Here is a 14,836-nt window from a genome sequence, read left to right as displayed (position 1 = left end):
TGTTTTTGAGTCGTGCTGCTTATGTGCATTGGTAAACTTGAGCCTCTAATTGCTTCTTTTCTCCCTTATGCGCTAATGTCCTATTTGTTCTTTCCTATCGCCTTAGTATTTTTTGCTTTAAACCTTAGGGGTTTGTCTAGAACTGCCTATAGGTAGAGGTCCTAAATTTCCTCCAAGACCATCAAGAAGGGACGGGTAACAACACGCAATATAGATCGCTTACCAACACTAGCTTTAATAACCACTAAAGGGGTAGGAAGGGTAGATATGGGATATGATGACTACACGCTAATATCACGTGTAGCCCCTCATTGATGAGTGTTTACCGGACATTGTGTGGGGTGATCCTGTAGGCTAACCAACCTATGACCCCTCATTTCCCAAATTCTTTCTGTATAAATCTTTGTTTTAAATGTATACAACTTGCTCAAAATCTTTGTCTTATTGTTTGAGTTATACAATGCCCAACGTGCTTTACTTGCAAATTATTTGATTCAACTATTTATTTGTTAATGGACTGATTCATAAGTTAAGTTTGGCCGGGACCCACCGTTGTGGACCGCGAGGGGTGCCTAACACATTCCCCTCAAGGTTATTTCGAGCCCTAACCCTAAATCTCTGGCAATGCAAACCAATCCAAGAGTTAATCTCTCTAGGTGCCCTAACACACCATAATCCGTTAGGTGGCGACTCTTCAAAAAGGAAATGAGTTGTTACCCCATGAATGTCGAAACCTAGACTTTCTCCGCGGAGGAAAAAATGGGGCGCGACATCCCCAAATCCCATTACCCCTATTTGTGGTTGTTGAACCTGCCTTGGTTCTATGTTTCTTGGTTATGTATGAACCTGCTTTGGGTGTTGTGTTTGGACTGTTGCTTATTACTCTACTCTCTTTTCAAAACTGTCTTTGTTGTTTTTACAAAACTATTTCAAACAAGTCTCTTTTAAAGTTGTTTTCCCGCTTAAATCTTTTCAAGCACTTTCACATCTACTATTAGGTTTTAAGTTCTGCCCCTCTAATGTGTGACTGCCTAGGGATCCCTATAAGATCCTTCTGAACTATGATACATTAGAGCTGGCCCTTCCACACTGCACTTACTCAATCTATGATTATGAAATCTGGGTGTGAGCACTGCCCAGGATCCCTTGAGGTCCTAAGGTAACTCTGACACACCTGGATTATGTGAAAGGCTGTGAGGCGATAGCATTGGAAACTCTGGAAATCTAGGCCTACTTTCAGGCTCCCTATAGAGTAACTTCTTATTTTTCTTATTTAATCATGTAATTCATGCAATATTGGTCAGTAATAATTTGTTGTAAACAGATACTGGGGATGGATAATGAAAATGGAAGGGTAGCTATGCATGTTATAGACATCAAAGGGGTAGAAACCATGCTTTAGGTTTACATTTTCTATATGCGCAATTGAATCCTTGTTATAATCAACATGTGCCAAGCATATCATGTATTAGATACCATGCTCTTAGGTTTCATATATACTATTTTAGCATCTCATTTTGACATTCTTGCTATCACTCAGAAATCCTGTTCTAGGATAAAGGGCATTAAAACAAAAACTGCTACTCCTGCACACTTGACAGTATGCTCTACAATGCTGTACCCTTTATGTATTTAGAAATACTGATTTTTTTAGGAAATTCTGCAATCATGTTGTGCATTTAGAAATCTTGCTTTAGGAATCTTGCATATAAATCATTCTATACCTTATGTGTACCATGTTTAGGTTCTCGTTCATACTCACTCAGTTATGCCTAGTTAAACTACTGATGCATGAAAAGGAGTATTAACAATCTCATCCTGCTTTAAACAAACTGGTAATAATCCCTGTATTTTGTAACACCTAGAATAGCATGCTCTTAGGCAAAAATGACTTCTGAACTTCTAATGGTTCTGGTAATAGCTATGCACTATCCCACGCCTAGGCAAGCCTTAGGTAATCAACTCTTATAAGTAGCTGCCTCTTTGTGTGTACTGCTTAATGATTAACATGCTTAAAATCAGTAGAAAAGCTGATTGGGGCCCCTGCTTCTGAGTTATAAAATAAAACTGCATATCTCATATGTTCTGATATTCGCCTAGATATCATGTCTTAGGATATTATTTAACAATACTGCCCTTGTTTGTGTTTGAGTCGTGCTGTTTACATGCATTATATGTGGAGGTGAACCTGAGCCTCTTATCTACTATTTCATGCTTTTTATTTGTTGAAGTCCTATGTGTTCTTTCTTGTCGCCTTAGTATTTTCTCCTTTAAACCTTAGGGGTCTGTCTAGAATTGCCTATAGGTAGAGGTCCTAATTTCCTTTAGGACCATTAAGAAGGTACGGGTAACAACACGCGTAGAGATCGTTAAGCCACACTAGCTTAAATAACCGCTAAAGGGGTGGGAATGGGTAGAATGGGATATGATGACTACGCGCTAATGTCACGTGTAGCCCCTCATTGAGGAGTGTTTACCGGGCATTGCGTGGGGTGATCCTGTAGGCTAACCAATCTAGGACCCCTCTTTCCCAAATCCATTTTTATTAAAACTTTATTTTATATGTACACAACTTGTTCAAATCCTTTGTCTTATTATCTGAGTCATACAATGTCCGACATGTTTTATTTGCAATTATTTGTTTCAACTAATTATTTGTTAAAGGACTAATTCACAAGTATAAGTTCGGCCAGGACCCACCGTTGTGGATCGAGAGGGGTGCCTAACACCTTCCCCTCAAGGTTATTTCGAGCCCTTACCTTAAATCTCTGGTAATGCAAACCAATCCAAGAGTTAACCGCTCTAGGTTCCCTAACGCACCATAATTCGTTAGGTGGCGACTCTTCAAAATACTCGATTCCCAAAAGGAAATGAGTTATTACCCCCATGTAATGTCAAAACCGGATATCTCTCCGCAGAGGGAAAAAAAGGGGCACGATATCGACGATGATAGATAAGCTAGTGATGATGGAGCTTATCTACACAGAAAGGCGATGCTTATCATCAAATCGACAGAATGCTCAACCTGTTGAGTTAGTTACACCAACTGAGGACGACGCCTCAGCACTTTGGGGGAGTTTGATATGGTGGAAAATGCCAACTCCCATTATCGGACCCCAATAGCTGTGCTCGATACTGTGGGGCTAAGTACTGGATCCCTACCGTCTTTGGTTGACGAGCACCCAACAATGAGTGTTGCGCCCGATGCAACTGCTTCACACCATTCAACTCCATTAGCTTCATCCCCATCTTTACTAGCACCGGTAACTGCTACATCATTTCCTCATCCACTTTTCCACCAACAACTGCTACATCATCTCCACATGCCACATCTAATCACGAAGGAGATGTTCTTCTTCGCAGTCCCTAGTTTATGGGAATTTGGGGCAAAATTATACTGCCCCTTCTAAAGATGACCATAAGAGGAGGAATGTTACTCTTTCAGTCTCTACAGGATGCAACCTACTATCCCTTTCGGTGCAGCTTGCTAATTATCTGAAGCCTTTGGTTTCAAAAAAAGACGGGGAAAATATTCAATCACTCTCGGGGGAGTGTTTGTTGAACAACGCTATACACAATGCTTCAATGGTGCGTTCCTTTCTTCCTTTGTTATTTCTTCTACTTTTGTATGTATGTATTCTAAGTTTTACTTCTCTTATTTTGTAGGACAACTTTCTTGCTTCTGAGGGACTTCAGAGTTTGATTCGTGAAAAGAAGGAACTTACTTCTATGCAGGATAAACTTTTGGTGGAATGAGACCAAACCGTTCTCCGCTTATCAGAACTGGAAACCAAAGCTACTGAGGATGTTGTTTTGGAGGCTCATTTGCTCGTGAAATGTCTGGTAACCTTTTCTCGGTAGAAAACCTAACTTCCCCAGTGGAAATTTTCTATCGAGCCAAAGATTATCTAACTATTCCCGTGTGGAAACTTTCTTGTTTGCCTTACTATTAAAGGTCTTATTGCTGCTGTCTTCGTAGTATGCTTTCTGTCGCTGCCTCAGTAAAAACCTTACCAGAAAAACCCAATTGGGACAAAAACTGAACGAAGGGAAAAAGAGTGCAGCACATACTTTCCGCTCGGATAATGTTCATCAGCAATAATATCTTTTGAGGTACGCCACGTTCCAATTTCTAGGCAACTTGTCTCCATTCTGGTTCTCCAACTCGTATGAACCTTTCCCAGTGATAGCTGAAATCTGGTAGGGACCTTCCCACGTCGGACCCAACTTCCCCGCGTTGAGTTCCTGGGTATTTTGAGTTACTTTCCTCATAACCAGATCTCCTACTATGAAATAATGGAGGTTGGCTCTTCGATTATAATACCTCTCCATTCTCTACTTTTGAGCTACCATTCTTACACGCGCCAAGTCCCTGCGTTCCTTGAGCAGCTCCAAGTTGATTAACATTACTTCGCTGTTCGATTCTTCATTTGCCTGGAAATATCTCAAGGTGGGTTCCCCTACTTCCACCGGGATTAGAGCTTTAGCACTGTACCCAAGGGACAAATGAGTTTCTCCTGTGCTTGACTTGGCCATTATTCGATGGGCCCATAGAACGCCAAGCAATTCTTCGGGCCATTTACCTTTTTCTGCTTCCAACCTCTTCTTGAGGTTCTGAATAATCACTCTGTTCGTTGAATCCTCTTGACCATTTGCGCTGGGATGATAAGGCGAAGAAGTGATCCTCTTTATCTTTAAATTTTCGAGGAACTTTGTAACCTTTGCGCTGATAAACTGTGGCCTATTGTCGCATGCTATCTCTTTTGGTATTCCAAACCTGCAAATTATATTCTCCCATAGGAAATCGACCATTTTGCGTTCTCTAATATTTTGATAAAGACCTGCTTCCAATTAATTAAAAAAAATAATGAGTCAAAATTAAAAGAAATCTTACCTTTCCGGGAGCTGGTGGCACGGTTTGACGATTTTCGTCCCCCATTTTATGAATGGCCATGGGGACAAAACCAAATGTATGGGTTCTGTCGGTTGATGCACTGGTGGAGCGTAGCGTTGGTACCTATCAAAATTTCGTACGAAGTCCTTGGCATCTTGTTCGATGGGGGGCAGTAATATCCTTCTTGTACCAAATTCAGCACCAAGGAATCTGCGCCCGAGTGGTTGCTGCATATCCCTTCGTGGACCTCTCTCATGACATAGTTAGCTTTGGATGCTCTTAAACATCAGGCCAATGGGCGTTGGAAAGATTTTCTATACAATTGGCCCCTCTTGAAGCTATATCGTACAGCTTTGGCATGAAACACCCGTGATGCTTTGGGCTCTTCGGGCAACTTCCCATGCTAGAGATAGTCGATTATTTCAATTATCCAGTCCCAGACCAAACTAGTCTAATTTACCTCATAGTAACCATTTGTATCCAAGACTGACTTCATTAGTTGTACTACCATCCCAAACTCCAATCCCTTTATTTCTGTCTATGATCCTAAGTTTGCCAATACATCTGCTTCTGCGTTATCCTCCCTTGGGATATGAGTAATTTACCACTCCTAAAATCATGCCAACAGAGCCTGTACCTTTATCACGTATTATTGCATGAGTTCTTCTTTGGTGTCAAAGATCTCATAGACCTTATTTACCACCGTCTGTGAGTCACATTTGATTTCGACGACCTGGGAATCAAGTCCCCAGGTCAATTCGAGCCCTGCAATCAAAGCTTCGTACTCTGCTTCATTGTTAGTTAAAGGGATCGTTCTGATGGCTTGCCTTAAGGTTTCCCCCGAAGGTGTGATTAAGACTATTCCAAGTCCGGGCCCTTTTATGTTGGAAGATCCATCCATAAGGCCCAAACCCCCAATGTCGCTTTCGGCAACATACTGCCTCCTTGGTTGCCAGAGGCAATAGTCCCGATATGAAATTGACCACGAAGTCAGCCAAGACTTGAGACTTTATTGCAGTCCTTGGTTTATATTCTATGTTGAACTCACTCATTTGTACGACCCATTTGGCAAATCTACCTGAGAGCTTGGTTTTATGGAGGATGTTCTACAAAGGAAAAGTAGTCACCACAGCTATCGGGTGGCATTAAAAGTAGGGCCTCAGCTTCTGAGCGGCAACTACTAGAGCTAAAGTCAGTTTTTCCAAATGTGGGTATCGAGTTTCTGCTCCCGTTAAAATTTTGCTAACATAACAAATGGGAGATTGTGTACCTTCGTCCTCACAGACTAAAACCGCACTTACTACAACTTCTGAGACTGCGAGGTAGACTAGCAATGATTCACCTTATTTTGGTTTTGAGAGCAATGAAGGGCTTTACAAGTACCTCTTCAAATCCCTCAAGGCTTGCTGGCACTCTTGTGTCCATTCGAAATTATTTTTCTTTTTTACCAGTGCGAAGAAATGATGACATTTTTCTAGAGACGGGGAAATGAGCCTGCTCAAAGCTTCCAACCTTCCCGCGAGACTTTGGACTTCCTTTACATTTGATAGTTGATTGGGGATGTCTTCTATGTCACTACTCAAATCGATGGGCCACAACGGGCACCTGGTACCTTACTCAATTGAGTACCAACGTAACATATCTTTTGTATCATACTACCATAAGTAAAGGAGCCAGAGAGGCTGCCGTGAGATAAGTAGAATAAAACATGAGGAAATACTCGACATTAGATGACCCAACGTAATCCAAACTTATACATATGACATACGTGTCTATAAGACCAAAATGATCATTTGTAAACTCAAAACATAGGCCGACAAGGCCATATAAGTATCCGCATACATGAAATCTATCTACAAGCCTTTAAGACTACATAAGTATCATAAAGGTTGGGACTGGGCCCTGCCATACCAATCAATACATGTCCTAATTATACTGACCAAATAAGAAACTCCGGAGCAAATGGATTGTACCAACACCTTCTGCTGAGTTGATAACCTACTTGGATGACTCTCAACCTGTCTATCAGGGCCTGCAGGCATAAAACACAGCGTCCCCAGGCAAAAGGGATATCAGTACATATAATATACCGAGTATGTAAGGAATGAAAATCAGTAAATAATAGACATGAGAGAAACATAGAGTTAAACACTCAACATGTAATTCTGAATAACTCTCTGAATCATTAATATGTATAATGCCATACATATGCATATAAATGTCATGTCGTGCATAGGTACATGTGTCCGTAACATCATCAAGCCTCTGATGGCATCCCATCATATCATCTCGGCCATTATGGGCAAAATCATCAAAGTATACCAGCTGATCAGGTGGTGATGCATATATAACGCCGTAACCTTTTCCCATATCCCATATACATATATTTACATATAATGGCATATGTATATACATGTATATACATGTATATACATGTATATAATGGCATATGTATATACATGTATATACATGTATATAATGGCATATGTATATACATGTATATATATACATGTATATATATAATAATAATAATAATAATAAGAGTCTTTCATTATTTGTCACAAATATATACATGTATATATATATATATATATATATATATATATATATATATATATATATATATATGTATATATATATATAGAATATAATGGCATATGGTCATGGGTCAGTGTACATGTACAAATGGATGCAATGCATGAGAAGTACGTTAATAAAATCTTTCGGAGTGTCATAAGACCATTATGCCTTTGATTAATATCATGAAGTAGACCTTATTTACTTACGTATTTTCTGAGACCCATGAACAGATGATAGAATAATAGGACACATAGGGGAATAAGAACATAAGCATCTCTAGCATATCTATGAATAGAGTCATTTATAAAAGTTATGTATTTACTCATATAGATCATCCCAAAAGGAAAAAAGGATATCCTTAACATATCTGAGCCGATTTTCTTGACAAAGCACATCAATTACGACAAATAACGTAATAGCGAATCAAAGTAGGGAAATATTCATATGATATTCTTTGAAAAAGATTGCACCGTACTCCCTTGGAATCGCAAAATCCCGTTGCTATAATATTACGTAGTCTCGTATGATTTTTGTAGTAAAATCACGTTGCTAATACCTAGTCTTTCATGGATGAGTTTGCTGAAGCTTCCTCTCTTAAATTTGTAGAGATGAGCAAATCATTTTGGTGAATTAGAAAAGGTATTTTTATCCTTTAGGTGTGGGCCCCACTAGGATGACTCATCCTTGCCTAAAGGCCCCTAATTAGGCCACCTTACCATATTAACTTGGGAGTCATTAGGTTGGGGTGGTTGGCTGCCATGTTTGAGGGGAGCGGGTGTTTAGCATTATCCAAATTATCTTAATTATCTAATTAGTTTAATTACTTGATTAATCTCCCACTAAAAATTCATAATTACCCAATTGTCCACATAATTAAGAATTATATCAAATTACTTAAAATACTACGCACTTTTAACACACTTTATATACCTTACTATCATGGTCATGTGATATCTTGTATGACATTAGTCCATAAATACCGGGTATTATAGCTCGGACCGTATTTTATTCCAAAATATAAAAATTCGATGAAACTCATTTTCTTTGATTCACTTACTTTCTCACCTTCACGAATTTATTTATCACTTGTTTGAACTAGCATAATACTTATAACCTCAAAATAATCTCATTCCCGAGCTTATGTCGATTAACTTATGACGAAACTATAATGTACAAAAATGCGGGATGTAATATCTCATTTCTATGCTTTTATTAATTTACTTATAGCGTACTTTTACATACGAAAACATGGGGTGTAACATAATTCCCCCCTTTGGAACATTCGTCCTCGAATGTTGACTAATGCACTTATCATTCTCATAGCCCATAGCTCTTGTGAATACTTTAGTACTTTCCTTACCATATGTGCAACTGTTTTGTGAATAAATCCAAGGTCCAGGGCATGTCCTCCCTTTAGACCTCTTTCTCACACCACGACCTGTGGTCAGAATTCTTCCAATCTTGTAACTTTTGCTACCTTTTATTATGTAGCCCGTACGACTCTGACCTTGTAAGTGTGCCTATGCGATTCTTCCCTCTTTTTTTCCTCAGTTTTTAGCCAATCTCTAGGCCTCACTTTGTAAACATATAGAGAGCTTAACAAGATGTCCCTCTGGGAATCTATGGGTATATTGAAGTTCTTCGCTCGTTACTTTGTCGAACTTACGAATATTGTTATATCTTATTTCATAGCCCCGATTGTCTATCCGCATGACTTTACTGCATCTAAGTAGGTCATTCAATTTATCGTTACTGAGGTCTGCTGCCAAACTCTGGTTACTCTCATGCTTATCCTATGTGTATAAATCTGTCCTTTAATGCTTCCTTGTTACTGTTCATCTTAAGAATGATGGCCTAATCTCATCTCATATTTTGTGACTTTTGTCCATCCATTGTTGATTCACCTCAATATTGATCTACAGTACACCATTGATAACTTCAAACCTCTTACATAATCACTAGGCTCACGTTGCATCGTGGAACATTTGAAGTCATTTTTCTGATCCACTTGAGTGAGATACGATACTATACTTCCATAACCGTGTATTTCATAGCATCCTAATATGATTTACCTTACGTGAGTATTTTAATCCTGTACAATTCATAAAATAATTACTCAATCGAAGGCCCAAACGTCATCATTCATCTATCATAATTGCACCCTCATTCTACTACCAGGGCAGCATTCCATCTCTTCTAAATGCTACTTGTCTTAGACTCCTTTGAGTTCATTCAGGCTATATGAGCTTTCTATGACTTAGAGAACCCATCAACTCTCTTGTTTTCATGGGCCTAACCCTGAGGGTTTATCCACTTTCGTCACCTTCCCATTTTCTTTCACTACTATCTCTCGAGCTCGTTCGTTTGCAGTGGTGGAATCTTTCTTATACAAGGATGCCTTTTTTTTTACTGCAGATTTAGCCGACAATAGTGTGGCAACCTCCTCATTGACACTCTACAGAAGGTCCTAGGTCGACGACAGCTCCATCCGCAGAAGGTCCCTCTCTGAGGCCACGACCCCATTTTCCCCCTTAAATCGAAGACCTCTGCATCCTTGGCAACTGCCTCCTCTCGAAGCTACTCCAAGAGGGCATTCTTTTGCCTGACCTGCAAGGGAGAAGAAAGTTGGTAAAATACCAAGTTACAAGAACAAAGGGCAAGTTCGCAAATACAGTATTACCTGCTCGGCAAGGTTATCTTTTTCTCGGCACACTCCTTCCAACCTCGCCCGGAGCCCTCTCAGCTCCTCCTCCTTTCGGGTAGAAGAGGTCTCCAACTCCTTTAACCCCAAGGTGAGATTCTCGACCTCCTTCCTACGGCATATAAGCTCATCTCGTAGCTTGGAGATAACATGATCATACATTTTCTTAACCTACAATAAAACAGAAGAGTTAGAAAAACGAGGAGAAATTCTTGAAGCACGAAAAGTATACATAAAAGGGGTATCACCTGCTGCTGGAGCCTCTCCACCTCCTCTATAGCATTAGGAGCGTCGAGATCAATTTCCTCACCGACACCTTCGAGGAAGTTTCCAAGCACAACTCCCCTGTCGCGAGCCCCCCCCATATTGGTGACCCTTGGTTCCATTGCATCCCTGAATTCCCCGGGGGAGAATCAAGGACCTGAATTAAGGCCACCCAGGACATCAATATCTTTGAAGGGCAAATCCTGTCCCCGAAAAGCTCCGGGCCCAGGCCTTTTGGAGTCATTAACAACGGGTTCCTCAATAGGGATTGTACCACGTCTGGTTAGGAACTCGGGGACCAGATCCGCACCCTCCTCGAAGGCCTCCACAGCATGGGCTCGAGCCGAATCGACCGTTCCCGATTCAGCAGCCCTCGGCTCAGCTACCTGTGGGGCATCCGTGCCCAACCTCATCCTTTGTACTAGAATGTTCTCATCATCATCGTCATCTTCATCCTCAGTACCGAGACATGCCCTAGAAGCTGAAGCCGAGACCTTGGCATTAACACGAGGTCTGCGTGATTTGGGCTTCTTTGGCATAGGAGATCTAGTGGCCGCCTTTTTCTTGCTCTACTTACCCTTATCCGGTTTCGAGGTCTCTTCTTCGCCATCAGGATGCGGTCTCATCAGCACTCCATTGCCAAGGCCTGTACAAGCACATTACTCAAAGCTTGTCAATGCAGAGGGTATGCGAAAGAGATATTAAAACATGGTAAAAGCGGCAACAAAAGGCTTACCGTGATTCTTGGCCGGCCACCGCATTTTAGCCAAGTGGGGCCAAGAATGCTTGAGATAAGGGAACGAAGTATCTAATTTCCCAATCCACCCCGACAGGTCCTAGACCATTTCTGGATACAAAACGGTAGCTGCATAAACAAAGGGGAGATCATTTTTAAGAAGAAGGTAAGAAGATAGTAAAGCATGTTCGAGGGAGAGGTACTTACGCTCTATATTCAACTTCTCTGAGAATGGCATCCTTTAGGTCAGGATGATGTTCGAGGTCCTCACTTGGACAAACCTGCTCATCCACCCTCGATCCTTGTTCTCATCAATGCTCGAGAAAAATAGTTTCGTAGATCGAGGGTGAAGCTTAATCAGCCCTCGAACGAGATGAGGGCTATATAGTCTAATCAAGTGGTCAAGGGTGAAAGTCATACCCACAACATTGTTGGAGAAATAATGGAGCATATAGACTATCCTCCAGAAAGATGGATAAATATGGCCAAGCGTCACTTGATACTTATGACAGAAGTCGAGAATAACCGGATCTATCGCCGGGGAAGAAGGATCTGAAGAATCAATGGGACCCAAAGTGAATGGGTATCTATATACATGAAGAAAGCCAGCCTTGTGGTCTGTTATGCTCTTATTAGAACTGGGAATCTCAACCAGCGCTGTCCTCTCCCATTGAAAATCATCCCTCAATTTTTGTGTATTAGTCACGATGCTATTATACCGAGACACGTGTTCGCACCGGCTCGGTGTAGATGAGTGTCTCTCGATAGAAAAATCATTCACAGTATTGAACTTGGTAGGGGTACACTGTTTAACGGTGGGTGCCACTTTGGGTTTACCCTTGGATGTTCGAGACGAAGAGGCAACATTCTCTTTTCAAGGTACTATTTTAGAGGTTCTAGCCATGGTGGTGGAAAGGCCTTTCTGAGAAAGGAAGTGAGCAACCAAGAACGGAAGAAAAAAGAATGTGTAAGGGGATGACCTTGGCTCTAAAAGTTTGAAGATGTTGTAAAAGTGTGAATCATTAAACGATTGAGGTATTTATAGAAGCCATATGGGCAGCGGAAAGGACGAACCAATAGCAGTTCATGGGCTTCTCAGTAGTCTTGTTGATAGAGACTTTTGCGCGTCTTTTTGATGTATGGCATTTAATGCTCTGATAAGCTGACATCATGATGGTAGTGCCTAAGAAGTAGGAGTTAAAACCGTTTCCTATCATTTCATTCTAGGAAATGTAGGGACTATCTATATACGGTAAAATCAGAGGGGCCGATTTTGTGGTCATCATGGTGCTTTGTAGGCACGCTTCCTAGGGATCGAGGTAGAGCTCGAGGAACAACCTCGTATAGTTTCTAAACGCCCAACTCTGGGGCAATGTGGATCGACAGCTATGATGGAGAAATGAGAAGTTCCCAAGGCACGTGACTAGAGCTGACGAAGTCTATTAATTAGGCTAGTTCAAACCTTTATCATGGCATTAAATGGTTGTACCAACTCCATATCTTTGTAATAAATACATTTGTACTATGTTTGGATTCTCCCTCATATATAAAGGAGATCCTTGTTGTTTCGCAGGAGAGACATCATCTGTTACGCAATATTGAATATACAAGAACATTCTCTCGGCTCCCTAACATATTCTCTTGATTTCAATAATTACATTTATTGCTTACACTTATTGTGTTCTATTTATTGTTCTTCATTTATTGTTCATTATTGGTCATAAAGAGCCGCCGTCAAATTTATCATAACTATTAATCCTCCATCGACTTCCTTTAGTCGGGCACCCGACTTGACCTCGAGGCCACATATACGCAAGCTCGAGGCCCCTATTTCCAGCCATTCAATTTGATTATTACACTATCTACAAGGTCTTATTTTATTATCTAATCTTTAACTTAGCATCTATTGCCTAACAACTAGCATAAAAACAGATCATGTTTTATTAGAACCACAAAATCAAATCTAATTGTAATTACGATTTTCAAGGTAAACAATCTTTTGATTCTTAGAGGAGAGTGTTTTACCCATATTATGTCATGTCATCTATATGTGTCTAATAATTACATTTTATATCAAAATTAGGTGTGCAATAAGCACAACCTTTCGTTCAAATGTTTAAATGAAAATGCGAGACAACTTTAAGTGGTTGCATATGTATTCACCCTAGTGATTTCTTTTCATTGGGGCTTTGTAAATAATACTCCCTATGTCCTATATCTTTGGCTGAATACATAAGTGGTCTCTTAGATCTTTTCACACTTTTCAGAGGAGAGTGTATTGCAAATATTATGTCATATCGGCAATATGTATCTAATGAATGTACTTTAGACATGCAATAAGTGCAATCTTTCGTTCAAGTGTTTAAACGAAAAGACCAGACAACTTCAAGGTGTTGCATATTCAACATAGTAATTTCTTTTTGTCTGCACTTCGTAAATAATACTCCCTATGTCCTAATTTATTTGATTCAGTATGAAAGTCAAATAAGTTTTTTTACCGTAATTTTTTTCATATGCTGAAATAAATCCTGCACAACAAAATTAGGACAAAGTGATTATTAAATAGAAAGATCGGATAAAATCACATAAGAACAAATTTCCTCATTCACAAGTCAAGCTAAAAAGCTATCTAAATACCTTTCACTAATGAGATAGAAAATCTTGCTAGCGTATGACTAGAAGTATTATACTTTTTATTAACATACATGTATGAAGAGGAACATTGGTGTAATTGGTAAATTTGCTGCTATGTGATCAGGTGGTCACGAGTTTGAGTCAGTCTCTTGCAGAAATGTAGGATAAGGCTGCGTACAATTAGACTCTTGTGGTCTGGCCCTTCCCCGAGCTCCGCACACAGCGGGAGCTTAGTGCACCGGGCTTTTTTTATACATAAAATAAAAAAGATAACCCGATGCACAAGGTATCCTATATTCATGCATGGTCTGGGAAAGGGCCGCATCCGAAGAGGAGCATTGGAGCAATGATAAAGTTGTCTCTGTATGACCTAGAGGTCAAGAGTTCGAGCCTTGAAAGCATCCACTAATACTTGTATTACTTTTATTAACATACATAAAAGTGACAATATTCAGGTTATCTAAGGTGTCAAACATATTTATACATACAAGTAACAACATTCGGGTAATACCTATGTTTGACCAAAAATAAGTCTTTTGGTCAAAATGTAGGTTTAGAAGAAAACGGATTACTGATAACCAAGTTTTACTTCACTTCCACAATAATATCAAAGGAAATTAATAAGAATAACATAGAAAATAATTGATAGATAAATTGCAAAGTCAAAGTAGAGAATTTATAGAAAGCGGAAAAATAGAGAGTATATTTCAATATTATCTCAGATCTGTCCCTACAAATAGAATTCTGTGTCCTTATATAGGAATATACAATGGTAATAGTTTTTCTCACAAAATTTGGGCTGATTATGGGCATTAATGATATTGATTGCCCATTATCTTGGATATCTATAACTAGCATATTTATTGCTATAAATGCCTCATATTTGTTCCATTTATCCTTCCTTATTTACTTCCGGTTCATGTGCCTTTCCTTCTTTTTATTCTTTATTCATTCCGTCCTCATTTATTTTTTGCCAACTGTTAGGCCCGATTCTCTTTTCCGTACCGTCTCATGGGTATTTCTTCTC

At 39.8% G+C, this 14,836-nt stretch overlaps 1 protein-coding gene across 1 annotated transcript; it reads right to left on the bottom strand.

The window, feature by feature from the left end:
- Nucleotides 1-4,335: 4,335 nt before the first annotated feature.
- Nucleotides 4,336-4,939, bottom strand: LOC142176154 (uncharacterized). Its single transcript, XM_075243238.1, has 2 exons — nt 4,895-4,939; nt 4,336-4,692 (listed from the first exon to the last, which is right to left on the bottom strand). Exons 1-2 carry the CDS (start codon nt 4,937-4,939, stop codon nt 4,336-4,338), a joined length of 402 nt encoding a protein of 133 aa, XP_075099339.1.
- Between the last annotated feature and the right edge of the window lie 9,897 nt (nt 4,940-14,836).

Source organism: Nicotiana tabacum, chromosome 22 (genome assembly GCF_000715075.1).
Source record: "Nicotiana tabacum cultivar K326 chromosome 22, ASM71507v2, whole genome shotgun sequence".
NCBI lineage: Eukaryota > Viridiplantae > Streptophyta > Magnoliopsida > Solanales > Solanaceae > Nicotiana > Nicotiana tabacum.
The sequence above is the reverse complement of the archived record's forward strand: the minus strand, read 5'-3'. Positions and strand labels throughout refer to the sequence as shown.

Excerpts from the sequence above, each read along its gene's own strand:
- LOC142176154 (XM_075243238.1), bottom strand. The coding sequence starts at position 4,939 with ATGGGGGACGAAAATCGTCAAACCGTGCCACCAGCTCCCGGAAAG. Across the intron at positions 4,693-4,894 it reads TGCCACCAGCTCCCGGAAAG|ATAAAGAGGATCACTTCTTC; the intron begins GTAAGATTTCTT and ends GAAAATTTAAAG.